At 40.0% G+C, this 19,539-nt stretch overlaps 2 protein-coding genes and 1 pseudogene across 4 annotated transcripts; 1 reads left to right on the top strand and 2 right to left on the bottom strand.

Annotated features, from left to right (window-relative positions):
• Positions 1-4,532: 4,532 nt before the first annotated feature.
• Positions 4,533-5,253, bottom strand: LOC148801813 (acyl-CoA--sterol O-acyltransferase 1-like; annotated as a pseudogene).
• A 344-nt stretch (positions 5,254-5,597) lies between these two features.
• On the top strand, positions 5,598-10,055 carry LOC104598858 (COBRA-like protein 7). The gene is made up of 2 exons (XM_010261111.3): positions 5,598-6,398; positions 8,319-10,055. Exons 1-2 carry the CDS (start codon positions 5,858-5,860, stop codon positions 9,746-9,748), a joined length of 1,971 nt encoding a protein of 656 aa, XP_010259413.1. The 5' UTR covers positions 5,598-5,857; the 3' UTR covers positions 9,749-10,055.
• A 3,165-nt stretch (positions 10,056-13,220) lies between these two features.
• Positions 13,221-18,971, bottom strand: LOC104598859 (two-component response regulator ARR2-like). Of its 3 annotated transcripts, XR_016084168.1 has the most exons (7): positions 18,196-18,971; positions 17,419-17,571; positions 16,927-17,307; positions 16,079-16,155; positions 14,723-15,964; positions 14,398-14,622; positions 13,221-13,896 (listed from the first exon to the last, which is right to left on the bottom strand). XR_016084168.1 is itself a non-coding variant. In XM_010261112.3 (6 exons), the coding sequence occupies exons 1-6, from the start codon at positions 18,362-18,364 to the stop codon at positions 14,551-14,553; spliced, it is 2,097 nt and encodes a 698-aa protein (XP_010259414.1). In that variant the 5' UTR covers positions 18,365-18,971; the 3' UTR covers positions 13,973-14,550. The 3 variants fall into 3 exon arrangements, 2 of the variants coding, with proteins under 2 accessions (XP_010259414.1, XP_010259415.1); XM_010261112.3 differs by lacking the exon at positions 13,221-13,896 and having other exon boundaries at positions 13,973-14,625; XM_010261113.3 differs by lacking the exon at positions 13,221-13,896 and having other exon boundaries at positions 13,973-14,622.
• Positions 18,972-19,539: the final 568 nt, after the last annotated feature.

Raw genomic sequence — 19,539 nt, 5'->3', positions numbered from 1 at the left:
CCAACACGAGCAGGTGAGCCACGACAGCTGCCTCCTAGTCCTAAATTGGAGGGGGACACTTCTCGACTGTTGTGCAGGCCTCTCCCCACCTCGGCCTAAACGTCCAACCTTCGGGGCACGAGATGAAAAAGAGTTTGTCCTTCTAGTTGTGGATGAACATAGGGTTATCTACAGGCCTACTCCTCCGTGGCTGAAGATAGTACAGTTGGCCTCAGAAGAATGCTTCCTTGGTACGAACATGGTACGGAATAACTTCGGGGTCAGTTCAACGTTCCAAAACCGAGCCCACACAAACATGGCAACTATGGTCCTAATGGCATTGGGAATGAGCTGACTAATGGTCATGTTGTACCACTCCAACTACCTAAGGTCGAACTCTAAGAAGTGTTGATATATTCAAATCTCCCCCTCGTCGAGGGTCCATGACTGGTCAACGACATCTAGAACCCTAAGTTGGTAGGACCGAGGTATGTGAAACCTCCTAGCTAGGGCCTTCACTTGGTCCATGTACAGAGTGTTGTCGAACTCCAAACAAGGAAGATCAACCATAGCCACCCATCGGGCAATGCTTTCGACCATTGTCCCCAGGACAAGTTCCGTGATCCATTCCCCGACTTGGGGGATACCCCTTTGGTTCCGTCGGCGTCACGGATGTGGCGCTCTCACAGGGAGGGTCATCGCCTTGGCGGCTGCCCTCGACACCCCCCAAGGTTACGCTCTCCCTCAGCACCATTACCTCTTGCTGAAGGGGGATGACGGCCAACAGACCTAAGGGAGAAAGGGGGGAAGGAGTCCGATAAGAGCTCCCTTCCAAACCATTCGAAAGTTAATAGCACTCAGGGTCAGAACCTGAGAAAGACATTGTTTGAAAAGTTACCAAAAGGCGAAGGAAAGAAGAGTGAAGACAAAGTGTATCGAAGAGTTGAAGGTTTGGGAAAAGTGTTCACTTGATAGCAAGGGCGCCTAGAGACAAATGACGAAGAAAATCCCCACTAAGGCCCCTATTTATAGAAAAATGAACGGCTCAGATCTTGTCAGATCCAACGGTCGTGTGGCTTTCGCCTTCGATGACCATCTGCGGTGTGACACTTGACACCCATCCTTGGGGAAACGAAACGACGCCTAGTGAGCCACCGTGTGCCCAACCTCGGGGAAATGAAACGACGCCTAATGAACTGGTGCCCAGCCTCGGGAAGATGAAACGATGCCAAGCGAACCGACAGGCCCGCTCGCCGCAACCCACTGGTTCGAGTGCACAAACCTGATGGACACGTAGATCGGTTCGCCTAGAGCACACCCATCCCCCTACGGAAGACTCTCCCGGCGCTAGACCCATACCGAGCATGACCACGGTGTGCCAACCCGTGAGTCCCATACCGCGCATGACCCCAGACCGTCACTACGTGAATACAAGGCACGGGCTCAGCTCAATCAGGCCCCCACCACCTCGGGCTCCCTAGCCGAAGCCGAGACATCCACAACTTCACCTCTCTTCCACGAACTGAAATCAAGCCGAAGCAAAAGCGAGACGAAGACGACGCCACTGCAGGGAACACTCCGCGGAACAAGCCCAATGGCACCTACCAATATCGACACTCCCTTTGGCCGAAGCTGAGGCTCCTTCTGAACCCCCACCTCGGCCTCAAGAGTGGGGGGGGAAGTGATGTAGGCGCATTTGGTTGGCCTGTACAAGGCTGATTCGTGTCAAATCGGGGTCACCAGCATAGGCTCACCATGAGCACGCTCATGGTTACCTGACATGGACCAGGCAGACCCAATCACAGGGCGCCTTGCGGTTCTAGTAGAGCATCTTGCCAGGCCCTCGTTCGGCTCGCATCTAGACCATCCGGGCCCAACTACATCCTAGCAGCTCCAACTATAAATACAAGGCACCCCTCATAAGGTAAAGGATTCGAAACCTTTGTGATCTCTAATGCTCTCTCCTCCAAGGGCTTAGCACTATCTGAGAACTCATCTGGACCCCTCGGCTCCAGACTCACTGCTTACCATGCACGCATACTAACTTGATAGTCGGAGTCCTTGCCTCGGCTTCTCACCCGAGGCCTCTGACACTTTCTCCCTTGTAGATTCGTCATTGTGGGAACATCACTTCGTCCTCCCTCGGAAGCTCTTCTCAATACCAGCCCTCGGCTTCTATAGTATCCGAAGGAGCGATTTGCCTCGGCCTCTAGTCCTCAGCCTCGGCTCATCTCCTCTAGACCCTCAAAGCCTTCGGCCTTCCTTCGAAGCTTGGGAGCAAATTTACTTTGTTGCCCTCGACTAAACCGAGCATTAACAGCCATATTTGTGTATTTAAATCCATCCCTAATTATTGTAAGGGTTGAAAGCGCAACTTCAATTATTACTTTCCACATCATTTAATCCCCTCTCATTTTCTCTTATTAAATCCTATATTTTTTAAGTTATTTTCACTAATAAATGTTACTAATTAGATCGATGTCAATGTTTTTAACAATATAAACCCATATATTTTAAAACTCACTCAAAAACAAAATCATTCTTTATCTAAGTGGTGGCTAAGCAATTCAACCATCCAAATCAAATTGATCAACCTATGAAGTCATAATTAGGCAATAAAATTTTTAAAATAGAAATAAATATATAAATTAAAAAAAAATTAGTCACATTTATGATATTTTATTAATCAAATTAAAAAATAAGTGTAATAAACAAGAATTATTTTTATTGACAATGAAAATGAAATGCATAATCTAGAACTAACCAAAAATGAAATATAAAATTAATAATAAATAGTTCAACTTTTGGGTTAAATATGTTAACTTTTAATGTCACAAATAAATAATAAAATTTAACAAAATACAAAAACAAAAAAAAACACATAAATTTTGCAAAAAAAAAAAACACATCCAGGCACATGTATAATATCATGTATTTATCATATTAAACAAAATCAAGTGTAACATATCAAACTTATTTTTACACACAAAAATACAAATATATATATATATATATAGAAAAAATTGAACACATCTATAATTCTATTTACATATTACACTACTATTAAAAATATGAATAATATTGTGGAACTTTCTTTTAACTAAAATCAAGGTTTTAACAATCAATCTAGAAATGGAGCCACTTTGGCTTTCGATTTCCGATTCAACAGTTCAATTGTCCAGTTTGAGCAAATCAATAAGATGTAAAACATAATGTAAGTTTTTATTTTCACCGTTAGATTAGGATTAGGTTAAAAGTCCATTGTATATATACATTATTATGAGAGAGTGTGAGAGTGTGAGAGTTTGAGAAAAAGGCAATTGGTTAAAGCTGAAAAGTGAGAAAGAAGAAGAAGAAGGGAGCGTCGCTAGAGGTGGTTACCACCATGTTCCTCAATCGTTGTTGCAGAATCGTTTTGCCCTAAGAAGAAGAAGAAAGAAAGAAAAAACTACCACCGGTGGCTATCTCCATGTTCATCATCACCACCATTACAATTAGACCTATTCATGGGTTGGGCTCAGGCTTGGCTTTTGCCAAAATTTGAATGGGCCTGGCCCAAAGCTTGGGCCCGATGCAATGTAAAATTAGGCCTAAAGCCTGGCCCATGAACTGGTCTAATACAATACCATTTGCCCTCTTCTTACATCTCTCTCATCTTTCTAAATCTCTCGCATATCCATTATTGTTTGTTCATTGGTGTATCTTAGATTTTAATATAAGATCAGTATTTATCTTCCTATCTCTTACATTGAATTTTTCTATTCTTTTTATTGGAGTTGCAATTTTTTTGTTGTTATAACTTAAAAAGAATCACAAAAATGAGAAAATTCGAAATCAAAATGGAAAAAACTAAAAACCCTAATTAATTTTGGCTATCGCTAATAATCGAACAAGTTTATGAGATATGAAAGTTTCTTTTTTCAAAATTTCTATTTTTTAATTTTTATTTTAAAATAAATAAAAATTTTGGAAATAGTTTGAGAGAAACACAAGAATGTTAATCGAGTTGAGCATTTTAGCGGTTAAACCGTTCAAGTTAGCAATTCTTTGATCATTTTAACGAGGTTTTTTTTTTGTTGTTGTAAAATATTGGTTTAGGGCCAAACTAGCTCCCAATCCAAATGATTTGATCGTCTGGTCAGGTCCGGTTTTTAAAAAAGTGACTAAAATACTTATTTTTTAATTTAGTTCCTAATTAATTATAAGATTTAAATTATAAATTTACCTACTACTTTTCACCTCATTCAATTCTCTATTCCGTATTTAATACAAAATATCTTTTCAAGTTGATCATATTTGTTTAAATTTGGGATTATAGGTGATAAGGGCAACTTTTGGGTTTTATTATCAATGAAAATAATTTCTAAAATAAGGTAACATTTTTTAAAATATATAAAAAAATGGTAAAAACACTGTCCATCTCGTTCCTCCTTGAGACCACCGAACAATCTCTATCTTTCTCTTTCCTCCTCCTCCTCCATCTTTTTCTCTACATCTGAGTTTGGAGCAGAGCTGCTATGAGTTTTTTCTTGTTTTGAAACAGTCCAGACAATTTTCTCCGCCTGTAGAACCAGCTTGCGATTAAAGCTTCGACGGAATCCGAAGCCTTTTGCCTCCTGTCCAAGGCAAAATGTATAGGAGGCCATTGGCATTGGCTCATTGATCTTCTTATAACTACAGATCTAGTATAGACTATTCTCTCACTACGTGAAAAGATACCACTTTGAAAAAACGAGCATCATCTCTGACGAACTCCCCCAGCGCCCTAACGTCGGCACCGCACCTCAGGAATTGCGGAAAGAAGAGCCTGAAGCTGGTGCCCATAACAAATGCAATCGTCAATGGGCCCGAAACAGCCCAATGTAACCGCCACGAACGTCGCCAATATGGCTGGTAGTGAGGCAAGGCTTCACGTAGGCTCGTATACGGTGGAGCGCAGGATATTGGATGGCTGGATGCCATGATGTTCCGTCTTCGTCCCCAGAAGTCGTATAGTGAGGTGGAGAGGTAGGGATCATCGAACTCTGCTTACAGCTCCCGACCAAGCAGGGCACGAGCCAGATATGCGACAACGGCGGGAATGATTTTCAGGAGAAAGTAAATGTGGAGGTAGTAAAGAGCCAGGATGACCTTGGGATACAGATACGGAGGTGGGGAGATTTTGTTCGGTGGTAAGAGGAATGAGATGAACAGTTTTTTATATATTTTAAAAAAAGTGATAATATTTATTGATAATAAAACTGAAAAGTTGCTGCTATCATATATAAAATCCCTTTAAACTTTAAAGTCCAATTTAAAAGTGCCGCCTACCATGGATCTCAGTGGGCGGCTTTCTGTGTCCCGGATTTAAATTCAAAATTTAGCCGTTCGCGAAATTTTTCAACAAAGGAATACAACGAGGCCGTGGGCCCGTGGCCCGCCGAGCCCCGATCTGCTGCTCGCTAGTGTACACGTCAGTGTTCCATAACGCTGGCATGTGGGGCCCATAGACACGGAATACTGAAATTGTGTTACGTAGCAAGTAATACACAGCCAAACGACCAGCAGTCAGCAGATGCGTGTGGGTTGCGCCGGATTCAAATTGCCTTTTAAACGCGCAATCTTCCCCACGCAAAAAAGAAAGAAATAAAGAAAGAAAGAAATCAATTAATCAAGGATTAACGCAAAAAAACCTTTTTACTTCACGACACGACAGAAAGGAGAAAGCCGTGGCCCTCGGTCAAAGTAAGAAGTAAAAAGTAAAAGCAGCTGGCCGCACACAGAGCTTCCTTCTCACTTCTCACTTCTCACTTCTCACTTCTCAGTTTCTCACTGTTCATTATTTCTCGCATCCCTCTCTCATATCTTTCCTTCTTCTTCAATCCCGAAGAAACCCAGAATGGCCTTCCACAAACTCCGTTTCCTTGTCTTCTTTTTGTTCTTGTTCGCCATCTGTGTCCCAATCTCAATCAACGCCCAAAACCAGGCCCCTGCACCCGCCCCTGATGCCTGCAATGGCATCTTCTTGTCCTACCTCTATATCAAGGGTTCCCGTCTTCATCCCATTGTCACTAACCCCTCTCTCCAACCTTACAGGTTCGAGTCCACCCTCAGGATCCTCAATAACGGTCTCGAAGACCTCAAATCCTGGAAGGTCTTTGTTGGGTTTCCACACAACGAGGTTCTTGTCTCTGCTTCTAATGCCGTTTTGGCTGATGGGACCAGCCTCCCCGCCAGCGTTGGTAATGGCACCTTCTTTGCTGGATTCCCCACCACTGATCTCAAGACGGCCGTCGAGACCGCCGGTGATATTAACCAGATGCAGGTTCTGATTCAACTGATTGGTACCCAGTTCGGCGTTAAGGATCCAAGTGTTCCCATGCCCTCCAACATTTCTCTTGTCAATGATGGCTTTTACTGTCCTAGATCCACCATGCAAGGTACTTTGCTATCTTCTCTAATTCTCTGTAAATCAACCAATTGAATGGCTTTTATTTGTGTGTTCGCATAAATGATTTGGTTTTGGCTTTGTTATCCACCAGTGTGTGTCTTTACCTCTATTTAGAATCAAAGCCTCAAAAGGTCTTTGATCGTTTGTGACCGTTGGAGAAGATTTGGAAGATAAGAAATCTGGATTCGGGTTTTATTAGCACATAACTACTGACAGTAGAATGGTGAGGATTCTAGGTTTTTTAATTCGTCTATTGGATTTGTAGGAAGTCTATCAATGATATCAATGCTGAATGCTAACTAGACAGAGATTGTTTAGAAGAGTTGTCCATTTCATTGTTCGAGGGGTTCCATAGGTGAATTTAGCAGTTTTTAGAATTGGAGATGAAATGAAAAAGAAGAGAAAAGCTACCATCGCCTTCATTTTTATTTGATTTCTTTTCCCTTTTGGAACTCTTATTTCCTTATATTCACTTCACCTATCGTTGAGTGTCATTTACCTCTGTGTATCTCTTATGGCTAATATGTAGAAGGATCAAGTTTCTTCCATTTAGCATCATGTTAGGTTTCCTCTTTCAGAGAGTTATGAGGACTACAAATACAAGAATTCAGAAAAGGAATTAAAAAAACTGAACAAAACACAAAAATAGTCCCAAACGATGTGATGATAAAGATTTGTTCTTCCATTGTGGGATTTAACTTGTCGCTTTGCAGGCTTTTACTTGTATAATGATTAAATAGATTCCCATTTTGTTTCTAGGTCTTGAGGGGTTTGCCTTGTTAAACTGATGCATTTGTGGATATTAAAGGGAAAAAAAATGAAGAAAAAGATACAAATGTCCTTATGAAAAAACAAGGAACAATCGGTATAGATAAATGTTGTAATTCAGTTGTCTTCTGGTTTTGGGTGCTTTCCTGCCTAAGCATGGGGATTTATGGGGTGTGAAAGACAATTAGACAACAGTGATCTAACTTGTCACTGTTTATGTTGTTTTTTTTTCTTTTTGTATTTTTTAAAATTTTCTGGAGTTGTCCTCTGTTTCTGAGGACTATGGAATTTATCAGAAGAAGAGATAACCTTTGGTAGCTTTTAGACCAATTTCATTTTATCTGTAGACTAGGCATTAAGAGAAGTAAAATCAAAATCCATTTAAAATTATGTTTGAGTTTCAACCCCATGTATATGTTCCTAGTACGTCATCATCATCCAAGCCCTCAGTGGTGGATCCAGGACCTTTGATTAGTGGGGGCAAGCATTACCATAACATCAGCTTAGTCATAACATTTGAGTAACTAGAACAAAAATTTGAGATTAACATATTTTTCACTCTAAATATTTTAAGAGCAATAGATACATCTCAGAAATGAATCACATTTTCTCCTAGATTTTTCTAATATTCTCAAGCATATAAGGATCTAAAAAATAAAAAGAAATAAAAGAAAACATTGTTACCAACACAGCAACAGTTAGGACAATTTCGCATAAAAAACAAGGGGTTGTAATTTGTAGAACACCTATAAAGAATAGAGATAAAAGGGAAGGACTCTACTTAGTTCATATCTCTTCCTCCTTCACAGTCCAGCAACCTGCTCAAAGCCTCTAACCCTTACCCCTTTAGTTTTCAGGATAATGCTTGTCAGTTGTCATATTGGAATAAGATTCACTTGACTTCTCATTGTTTCAGTTTTAGATTTTAAGTAGGTCCTGGGACATGGGTGTCATTATTGGACCCCTTGCTGCTGACAAAAAAGGACCTCCTATTATGTTATTTGAGTGCCCCGGGGGCAATCGTGAAAAAAATTAAAAATTTTCATTATCCACCTATGCAAACCCTTATCCCAAGTATATGAGATCAATTATATATGTTCCTGGTACATGATATAAATATGGATGTTCTCTTGTTTTGCAGGAACAAATGAGATGCATGTATGCTGCACAAAGGACCCGACCTTTAAAGCAAATGTTACCTCAGAAGAGTTCCTGCCCCGCCAAAGTGGTGATCTCACTATTACCTATGATGTAACCAGTTCATATGACACAAATTATTGGGCTCAGGTCGCAATCTCAAATCACAACCCTATTGGTCGTCTTGATAATTGGAAATTGAACTGGGACTGGAAGAGGGATGAATTTATTGCCTCCATGAAGGGGGCTTATCCATCTGTTGTAGATACAACAGACTGTTTCTTTGGCCGGCAAGGTGTGTTCTACCAAGGTCTGGATTTTTCTACTATCTTAAATTGTGAGAGAAGTCCAACCATTATTGATCTCCCTCTGTCAAAGGCCAATGACTCAAAGGTTGGATTGATCCCTTTCTGTTGCCGGAATGGGACAATCCTGCCCCCAACCATGGATTCAAGCAAGTCAACTTCAGTTTTCCAGATCCAGGTCTATAAAATGCCCCCGGATCTTAATCGGACTCAGCTCTTCCCACCACAGAATTGGAAGATCAATGGCACACTCAACCCAGAATATAAGTGTGGGTCTCCAGTACGTGTGAGCCCTAGCCAATTTCTGGACCCCAGTGGGATGCCATCAAATTTATTGGCAGTTGCTAGCTGGCAAGTGGTATGCAACATTACACGCTCTAAGGATTCACATCCAAGATGCTGTGTTTCATTTTCTGCATTTTTCAATGACTCTGCCATCCCATGCAAGACCTGTGCCTGTGGTTGCCAAAGTAATCCAAGAAATACCTGTAGTACTGCCGCATCTGCACTTCTCCTTCCATCTGAAGCTCTTCTTGTCCCATTTGAGAACCGAACAAGAAAGGCTTTGGCTTGGGCAGACCTTAAACATCTAACTGTTTCTAAACCATTACCCTGTGGCGACAACTGTGGAGTCAGCATCAATTGGCACTTATATACAGACTATAGCCGTGGTTGGAGTGCAAGAATAACCCTCTTCAATTGGGGTCAAACTAATTTTGCAGATTGGTTTGCTGCAGTGCAACTTGACAAGTCAGCACCTGGTTTTGAAGCAATGTACTCCTTCAATGCAAGTCTGCTGGAAATGCAAGGTGTAAGCAACACAATATTTATGCAGGGTCTTCCAGGACTGAACTATCTTGTAGCAGAGAACGATGAGACTGATCCCAGAATGCCTGGGAAACAGCAGTCAGTTATCTCATTTACAAAAAAGAAGACCCCTGGTATCAATGTGGCAGGTGGAGATGGATTCCCCACCAAGGTTTTCTTTAATGGAGAAGAGTGTGCTCTCCCCTCAGTTCTCCCAACAAACACTGGTTATAAGATGGTAGCATCTCAGAGCATTTTGGGCTTTCTTCTAGCTGTTGCAGTTCTCATGTTAATGCAGCAATTGCCATGGCTTGATGTATGAAGGCTTGCTTCTTACCTTATGCAAGATCATTTGATTCTTTTTCTAATTTAATACGTAAGAACAATATTAAGTGCGAGAAATGTTGAGTTAAACTTTTTTATTTCTTTTATGAGGTAAATCCATTCATTTCATTTACCTCAGTTGAGCGCATGAGTAGATCAAGTCGCAAATCTCAAGTGACTGAGTGAGCAGGTGACCTACTGGTCTCAGATTTCTGGAATTTTGGTGGCATAATCATTTGATCCTTTCCTGAAGGAGTCTTGATTCGGCTATAGACCAATCTGTTAATGTTTTATTTTAGCTTGTGCATGTGCTTTTTTCTCCTGCTTCTGCTGGGCGGTTATTTTCTGCTATTTATTCCATTCTTGAAAGTTTTTGGGTTTTTAATCCTTTCTTCTATTGTCGATTATACAAGAGAAAGGAGTTGATATTAGAGTTGACACCTTGTGGCAGAGCAATTTTAGGGGGTTTTTGTCTTTTAAATAGGGTAAATTACAAAGGCCCCCCTTATACTATGGGGGCAATGAGCCAGTCACAATTACCTCCCTGAATTTTCACCTTGTAACAAACACCCCTAGCTGTTAAGTCAGATGGTGGAAGGTGTTAAATTATCAAATATCTATTTCAATTTTTTTATTTTTTTTTCTTTTCCTCATCCATTTTTTCTTAAACGTTAACTGACCCAAAAATATCTTTATTGCTTCTCACTAGGAAATACTTTTACCATCTAACCCCATTATACGGGGAACTTTGTATTTATCCTTCTAAGTTCTAAATATAACAACCCTCCTAATATTCTTAATCGTGAAATATCAACCTAGAAAAATTAAAATAACAAATGAGTATTGCCATATCAAAACACAAATACATTATTTGCATTTTGTGCATGTGGATACTTTGAACCATGGTAAAAAATCCGGTAATAAAATGGCACATCATAGTTGTTGATATCTTAAAACAACATCTCGATGACAAATGAAAAGTAAATAGTTAACATGCAACAAATATTTGTAAAGAAAGGTAATTGAACTTGTAAAAGAAGGAAAATAAATGAAACAAAAGGATATTTTTACTATAAAAAAATTAATTAATAGGTTGATTGATTGACCACAGGTTATTGTCATTAAATAAATATTAATGGTGCATGTGAACCACTTCCGTTGTAGCTACTAATGGAGACCTAATGGAAGATAGGTACTCTTTGAACCAATGTTTGGAAAAACGATTTGGAGGCCAAAGCATATTTAATTTAATTTTTTATTTTGTTACTTATAAAAATATTAAAGATTGTGACTTGAGCCCAAATTTTTTTTTTAAAAAAAAAAACACCTCAATTGGGCATTCGAGTGTAAAGTTATCTCCTCTGGAAGTTTGCCAATACATTTGTGTAATCAATGTCGAAAGGGTCAACAATTCAATCACTTAGTTTGGACAGTTTTTGACCGAAAGACGGATTTTATAAGAACCAGACCTAGAATCATGTCCAGGTGATAGTTCAAATGGTTTAACCGGCAAGGTCTGAACTTTGAACCAAGGAGGGGCCTCTAGAGGAGCCCAGATAGAGAATGGGTAGAAAAAGTAAGTAGGAAATCCCGAGTGCCTCTAGAGATACTGAAAAAGTTGGGTAAAACTTGAGAGAATTCTAAAAAAAGTGGGTGGTTTTTCTTTGCCTTTTTTGTGTGGGTATAGGCTATGAGAGAGAGAGAGAGAGAGAATGGTGCAATTCAAATGAAAAGCCTCTATTCTGATCCTGAGATGGGATTAGTTAAACACATGGATGGCTACTATCGAATTTTGGAACTAACGGTAATTCTAACATTCATAAATTGCTTATAACACATAATCACTCAATCTTTTACTTGATATAGAAGTAGGGTAAATTTCTTAATTAATTGACTAATTGTATCCTTACTATTTTAAAATTGACTAATGCTAACGGATACCGTTAACTTTCCCTTGCATATGATATCATGTGACTAATACATTTATAAAAGATTCTAAAAATACCTTTTCCACCTCAATTCCTAAAAACAACTCTTTCACCTATGTCTACACCAATTTACCCCAAAAACCAGTCGGCTATTCATCTTTCTCTCTCTTACCCCCGGGTGAAACGTGAAAAAAAGAAAAAGAAAAAACAAATAAAAGAAGATGGAAAAAACGAAAGAACGAACAAGCGCTTCCAGCAAACACCGAGCCTCAAAGAAAGAAAGGGAGGAAAAAGGGGGGGCAAAATTAGGGTTTCTTGTCTCGCAATGGGCGTCATATCTGCAAGTTTGAGGCATCTTATTTATCCAATTTCTTTGTTCATTCGATAGGTATTGATGGTATCGTTAGGTATCTATCCAATCGATTTCTCGTCTCCAATTTCAAGTGGCCTACAATCTCCTCTGCGACCAGACAGTACGTTCAATCGCCACCTGGCAGAGTTCCTCGACCGGAAAGTCGCTGCCAACACATCCCGTCGATGGAGTGTTCTCTTTCGATGTCATAGTGGACCGCGCAACTAGCCTCCCCAGCCAGATATACCGGCCAGCCCTGGCTGATGAAGCTCAAACTTAGCCGGGTATCATGGAGCTTGAGCATCCCCTGAGTACAGAGGTCGCCCCCGTCATAATTTTCTTCCATGGAGGTAGCTTCACACATTCGTCCGCCAACAGTGCCATCCACAACACACTGCCGCCAGCTTGTGGGCATCTACAAGACTGCAACACCCTCGTCATGGAGGATGATGAGAATGCAGCAATTGGTTATTAATGGTTGCCGGAGAGAATGCAACAGCAGCGATGAGATGGCGCTACTAAAGGCTCAATGTCTCGGATTTGGAACTGCAAATCGGTGTCGGAGATTAGGTTGATTCAAGGGATCGACCTTTGTTGCGGCTCTGCGGATAGTGGAGAGAAATTCAGTCCGGATTGGAAGAAGAACCTTGTCCTTGTTCCGAACTTAAAGAAAGGGTGTAAGAATAGAGGATCCCAACGGTTTACACTGGGTTCTCTCATCGGCGCCTGTCAAAACAAGAACATTTTCAAAACCCATTAGTTTTCTTGCTGCCATCTCTGGTTGCATATCTGGAACATGGATCGTAGATCTGAGATGAGATATGAGTCTGAGAAAACCAAAATAAATTTAGTTTTTTTGACCTCTATGCCTGTTAGCATCATCTGATCGAACCAGGACTGAAATCGGCCCCACTCATTTGAGTCAAAATTATTCTAATGATTTTTTTTGGTACCGGTCAATCATATTTCAGCATGGACATAAGCCTAAGCAATCTGAAAAAGGTGTCAACAGTTTTATTTTGAAATTTTAAAAAAGAATTATAGACAAAATAGTCTTTTTAATCTATGAATACACTAACTCAATTCACTAAACCATAAGAGCAATTTAAAAAATTTACCCTAATTATTATTTATTCTTGTTTCCACAGCCCGTTAAGCAACCATCGCATTCAGCTAATCCGAATTTCTCATGGAATGTATATAAACTATTATTTCATTTGACTGGTGCATCTTGATTAAATTGCCCATAACTTAACAATGAACAGGGCACTGAACAAAGGGCGAAGCGACCAAACAGCGTTCATGTAACTGACACTAGTTGGGAGTTGGGACAAGACCCAATTGAATTAAACACATTGGGTGGGCACTGTTCCTCATATTTGCATTTGCTGCAATACATTTTTAGGGGCGAAAAAACAAATTACTATCTCTTGATTCTTCTGCAGTTGGATCACAGACATTGATGACTTAATGTGGAAAACTGGAATGTACAGTGCCACTCTTTCGGTAGGGCTCTCCCTTTTGCACAGAGTCTGAAGAGGAAATTCAAGTTATTACTCTTCTGCTCTGGGCCTTGCTTGTGCATTGCATGCATCTAAAAAGGACAGTATATCAAGAGTCAGGACGGGTATTTGGGAGGAAAAGCCAAATTGGGGATTTGGCAGGGTCCCAGTTCAGAAAAGCAATCCGACGAAACAACCAGAACCATCCAATCTAACAGTACTTTTGCATGGAGTGAAAGGTTCAATACTAATAATGATCATCATAGAGAAGAAAACCAGTAATCATGTGGTCCATGCCGTTAAAACAGGTCCAGAACCTGGCCGCGGTCTATGATCTAAACAGATGATAGTTCTAATTCAATGCCTGCCAACCATAATCCACAAATTAAGTCATTTTAACAACAGAAAGGAGATGCCAGAAAAGGGGATGTACAAATCAGTTCCTAGAGAACACAGAAAACCGACATTTATATATTAAACAATCAAATGATTTATGTACAAGTCAATTCCTAGAGAACAAACTGGATTGCGTTATTGGAGTCACAAAGACCACCTTTCCAATGAGAATTTCTGCAGAGGTCTCTGAATATAACCTTTGAATGGTCTATCAAAAATGCAGTCACACATCTTCACAGCCTTCTCTAAAATTAGATGTTCTAACTAGCCTATGCTAAAGCAGTCAAAACTTTTCATGTACACCTTCGCATGTCCTACAGCTGTATCGAACAGTTTGTCCTTGACAACCATGGCATTGGATCTTTACCAAACAAGCTTTTGATCTTGCCACCTTATTCAGAATCTTGCTTGCTTGGACTCACAACTGTACAAGAAAACAGCTTATCCATAACAGGAAGACATGACTTACAGGAAATTGAGCGACCCAAGGCTCCTGGAGTGGGTATAGACTTTAATCCTCCTCCCTCTGCCTGGAAAATAGATTAATAATTTTTTTCTTTGAAAAGAATCATGCAGATCAGACATTGGAAAATTGCCACCATAGAAGAGGTTGGGTCCTCTACTAAACTGGAACATTATCCATGGTATATCCATCAAAGTTATACTCATTCTCAAGAGATCCAATGCCTTCTTGCTGCTAGAAAACAAAAGAAAATGTGAAGAGAGTAAACAAAAAGCACCCTCTGAGGCCTTGAGGTTTGACAAAAATACAAAACTAATCACATAAAACTGACCTGCTTTAAAAGTGTACGCATGAGATCATCATGAACATAATGCGGAGGAAGGAGCAAGTTATCACTGCTAAAATCATGCATGGTTTCATGCTTTATCCTGAAGGCGTTGTTAACAAGAGGGTTATTATTGATGGGGTGCTGAACACTATGTTCTATCTTCCCATGTTCATTTTCCTCTCGTTGGGAGACCATTGCCTTGCCAATAACAGATGTAGTCCTATTTGATCCAAATTTCTGGCTCGAAGCAAAGGCTTGATTGCCCAAAACTGATGGCGCAAGATCCAATTTCCCCTGTATAGAGTTGATAGGTTGAGATGTTTCAAAAATAATACCCATATTTTGTGGGTTCCAGTCATGGGGTTTGCCTTGGAGAATCTCATTTAAGACATCATAACTTGGGGGAAAGCCTCTTGGTCCTTTTATGTCCATGCTTCCCCCTTGAAACATCCCTGTAGATGTCAGAGTAGAAGATGCAGTGCTACTCCCAAGAGGAAAACCATTTCCAGACAGTTCTACAATGTGGTTAATCGGAAAATCAGCCATTGGAAAGGCTTGGGAAACTGGATTGTATGTAGCACCTCTACCATTAAGAATAATCCCATTTCTTCCCACGACCTGACCAGCAACCTCACTTGAGAATATTTTCTGCCCCGTTTGAAGCCCAGAAGTACGATTACCTAAAATATCATTTAATAACTGGCTCTTCGTCCCAGATGGTGCTATATGCATCATTAAAGAGCTACTCTGATTAATATGGACACCATCCACATGGTCTGTTGAGCTTGTTCGCAATGATGTTACTGGAAAACTCAAAGCTCCATCACTAGCATGCAGACCCATGGTACCAAATGACTGGACAGATTGGTGCAAAGGGGTTAACTGCTTTGGCTCCATGTTGGTAGGGAGTCCATATAGTAAGTTCACTTGTTTACCACCACTGCTCTGTGATTGTGGCATTGCTCCAAATTGCAACTTTGATGTGTCAGAGCTAAAAATGTTCCTCTGATCAACAAGAGGCATGCTTATGCCAGTATTTGCAGTTGATCTTCCAAACCCCCCAGCCTGTAGAGTGGCTAGACTCTGAGGTGCAAGTTGACCTGATACAGCAAGAGCTTGGAGATCAAGCCCATCAAGAGAAGACATTGGCCCAAAATTTGCATCTTGTGGGCCCATGAATGGTGTATTTAGTCCACTCTGATGTTGTGATACCCCATTTAGCCTTCTAAGGTACAACCGATATTTCTGTACCATATCAACATGAACATGAATCACCATCAACAAAGAAAAAGGAGCCACGCATCACAGCACAAGGGTAATATTGCTTTCTTAATCAAACGGAATCAATCTCAACCATACCTGTAGGTGGCTGGCAACATTCTCCCTAGTGAGTCCAGGAACATTCATCAGCTCCAGAATTTTCTTAGGAACAGCCTCTGCATAAAATAATCAGAAAGGATGAGTAAGAGTAAGACTGGAAAAACAACCATTGGGGGGGGGGGGGGATAAGCATGTGTATTACTGGATGCCCCTGGCTGAATGCTCAAAAAAGATGCTCAAAAAGGACGAAGCACTGAAGTATGATTTGAAAAGCTAAGATGGTTTTAGAGCTATAGGAAATCTAGAAACAATCTTAATATAAAGACACAAATTAGTACAGAAAATGTCATTTTATTTAATGCCACATGAATCCTGTTTCACCACTCCATTATATTTAATGCCATATCCGTTGTTAAATTATGAGCACTAGTACAAAAAATATAAACTCCAGAAATGATCAAACTGTGCTACAGAGTCTGCAGGTCCATGTCATCTAACAATATACAGAAAACCTGAGAAGTATTGGCATGCACATATCTTACACCCCTTTTCTCAAGGTTGAGACTAACATGCTATTCCAAAAGATGACAATCTGAACTATCTGTTGTTTAGCATGAGACCAAATTATAAATAGAAAGTTATTACCAATATTGACAACAAAGTATTATATTATCATTTGTACTAAATAAGGGACAATGCTCACTGCTTAGCAAATGTAATATAATGCCCCAATCTTCCACAGAGTTGAAATGATAGAAATCTAAAATAACCACAGCAATTTATGGGTTTTCTTTTCCCCAACAATGTATGCTAGGTATGGATTGTAACCAGGAAGAGCAACAATAAATATATCAACAAATCAGAAGAAATTGATACAAGATTCATACTGTCAATGCCTAATTGGTTGACAGCTGCAACAAACTGTTGATGCAACTCGACCGACCAGACCACCCGTGGTTTCTTCAATGTGGATGTATCATCCCTCTCCTCCCCTTCTTCTTCCTCATCCTTCCTCTTCTTTGAATTTCTCCAACTCCCTTCATTTGCTGAGGATGCATAATCCCCATCTTCAGATGGCTTCCGGAGCTGGTCACCATCTTCCACACTCCCTGATTGCTCCAATTCCTTCAACTCATTCCTTCTCTTCCGGACCACATGCTGCCATATGTTCTTGATTGCCTCAATCCGAACTGGTTTAATGAGATAATCACATGCACCATGCGTGACACCCTTCATTACAACATCTTTTCCATCATCAGCAGACATCACTGTACAGTTTGATAGGAACTAAAGGTCAGAATATGCAGATAACGCACTTGTGTTCTCAGGTTTTCAATGTGAGTGAAATTTATCTAAAATAATGAAGCAGCAACACTTACTGATAACAGGAAGGTCCATCTCTAGCCCAATGTGCTCGAGGAGCTTAAACCCGTCCATATCAGGCATGTGGACATCGCTGATAACAATGTCAAATCCAGTTTTACTCTCACGAAGCAAAGACAATGCAACCTCTGCTCGGTCACAGGTGGTAACTGAAAATAATCGAAGCCATTCAGTCAGTTGAGAAACCACCAGATGGGTATCCCGTAAACTCTATGTAACAGAATACCCAACCACTAGGATTAAGTGATCGCTTAAACATCCAGATGTATCCACTTCAACCTCTATTAAGTGTTAAGTGGAACTTAAACTAGAGCATCTGTAGAATTAATTTTTGCACTTTTGGAATGAGAGATGTTATGTCAAACCAGGTCGGGAACAAAAATTTCAAACGAAACCTATTCTGAATCGACGTGGAACCCATCTGCCGGTATCTTGATGTGATGCTGTAACAACATCATAGTGGGCTTTTCTTAGCCTTTCTTTCTCTCTTTTTTCATGTTCAGATTCCCAAACCAATCAATCAAAACTATCTTAAAAGTAGTAGTAACCGAAAACAGATGCGGAAAATAAATATTTGCATACAACCACTTCCACTGAAAAAAAAAAATGCAAAAGGATAAATTTAGATAGCTAGGAAAAGAGAATAAGGGAAAAAGAAAAGGTCCCCTTTTCCTTTTTCATATGTTTCTTCACGAAAGGAAAAGAGAATAAAACACAGATTTTACTTATTATAGGAAAACCCAAAAGATGTATTGAACTTAATATAGGAATACCTTCATAGAGGCAGTTTCGAAGCATCCTATCCAGGATTCTCAGGCACGTCGGATCATCATCAACCACCAGAACCCGAAGACCAGCTGGGAACTGATCTGAAACCTCATCAGCCACCTTCCTAGTTGGAGTCGAATTCGCCATTGAAATCGATCCCCCTCCATTATCCATGTTTGCTTCTTGAGACGTCGCTCCTCAACAATAGAGCCAACTCAACGATTCCTTATACGCTTGTCGTTGATTTTCTTTTCTTCTTTTTTTTTTTTGCCTTTTCTTTGTGAATTAAACAATCAAACTCCCAATCCTGGAAACACACAATTCGATAAGCAGCGAATCCAGCAGAGCAAACGCAAAACCCAGTCCAGTTTCACGCTTTACACAGTTTCAACCTATACTTTCTTTCCCCATTCGATCTAGACAAAAGTTGCAGGGAATTGAAAAAAATCCATAAATTTCAGGGCGATGAAATGATGAAGAGTGAAAACCGAGCATGTCTTTTCTTTTCCGAATTTGTTTTATACTTAAACAAATAAAACACAGAAATGACGGAGAGGAACGGACAGAAGGGATAAGTGATGGTTTGCGGATAGAGAAAAAATTAGTGAGATTACAGGGAGACGAGAGAACTGGTATTGTTTTTGTTTCTCAGCTCCGCGTTTTTTTCTAGCCTTCTCTCTCTCTCTCTCTCTCTCTCTCTCTTCCACTGGACTCTCTCCAATAAGGGTGGATACAGCTCACAACTTTCTTAACAAACTCCACGCCAGCAAACCAACCACAGTCTATCGTGGTTAGTCGTTTATCTCTTCCTTTTATTTTGTAATTTAATTAATTTTCACTCTCGTTTTTAGCCAATTTTATCGAATAAAAAGTGGGCCATCCACAAATTACTTTTAGGTAGGATTTTTTTTGTTTTTTTGGTAATTACTTTTAGGTAGAATTAAAAATGCTCTCAACTAACTTTTGGAAAATTACCATTAACGGATTCATTTGAAAGTTCTTTCCGCTCCACTCTATACTTTGGCGTGATGACATTTAGCCCCTAAACTTTATTTTTGATAAAGACCCATGAACTTTTCAGATTCTAACATTTTACCTTCAGGATCGATGGAGGAAGCTAATTTACTAAAATGTCCTTTTGAGATTTACATCGATGAGAGGATGACATTTCAAATTAACCAAAAATGAGCAAGGTGAAATCACATTATCTTTCTCAATTTCTTCTCCACTTGGGGTGTGGAAAAAAAGAAGAAAAAAGAAACACAGGTAAAAGGGTTTATACAAATATATAGGAATGGCAACGAGGCGGGATTACATTCCCCATCCTCGACCTCGACCCCCAAATCATC

The sequence above is a fragment of the Nelumbo nucifera genome, chromosome 3 (genome assembly GCF_055504915.1).
Source record: "Nelumbo nucifera cultivar China Antique chromosome 3, China Antique-T2T, whole genome shotgun sequence".
NCBI classification, from domain to species: domain Eukaryota; kingdom Viridiplantae; phylum Streptophyta; class Magnoliopsida; order Proteales; family Nelumbonaceae; genus Nelumbo; species Nelumbo nucifera.
The sequence above is the reverse complement of the archived record's forward strand: the minus strand, read 5'-3'. Positions and strand labels throughout refer to the sequence as shown.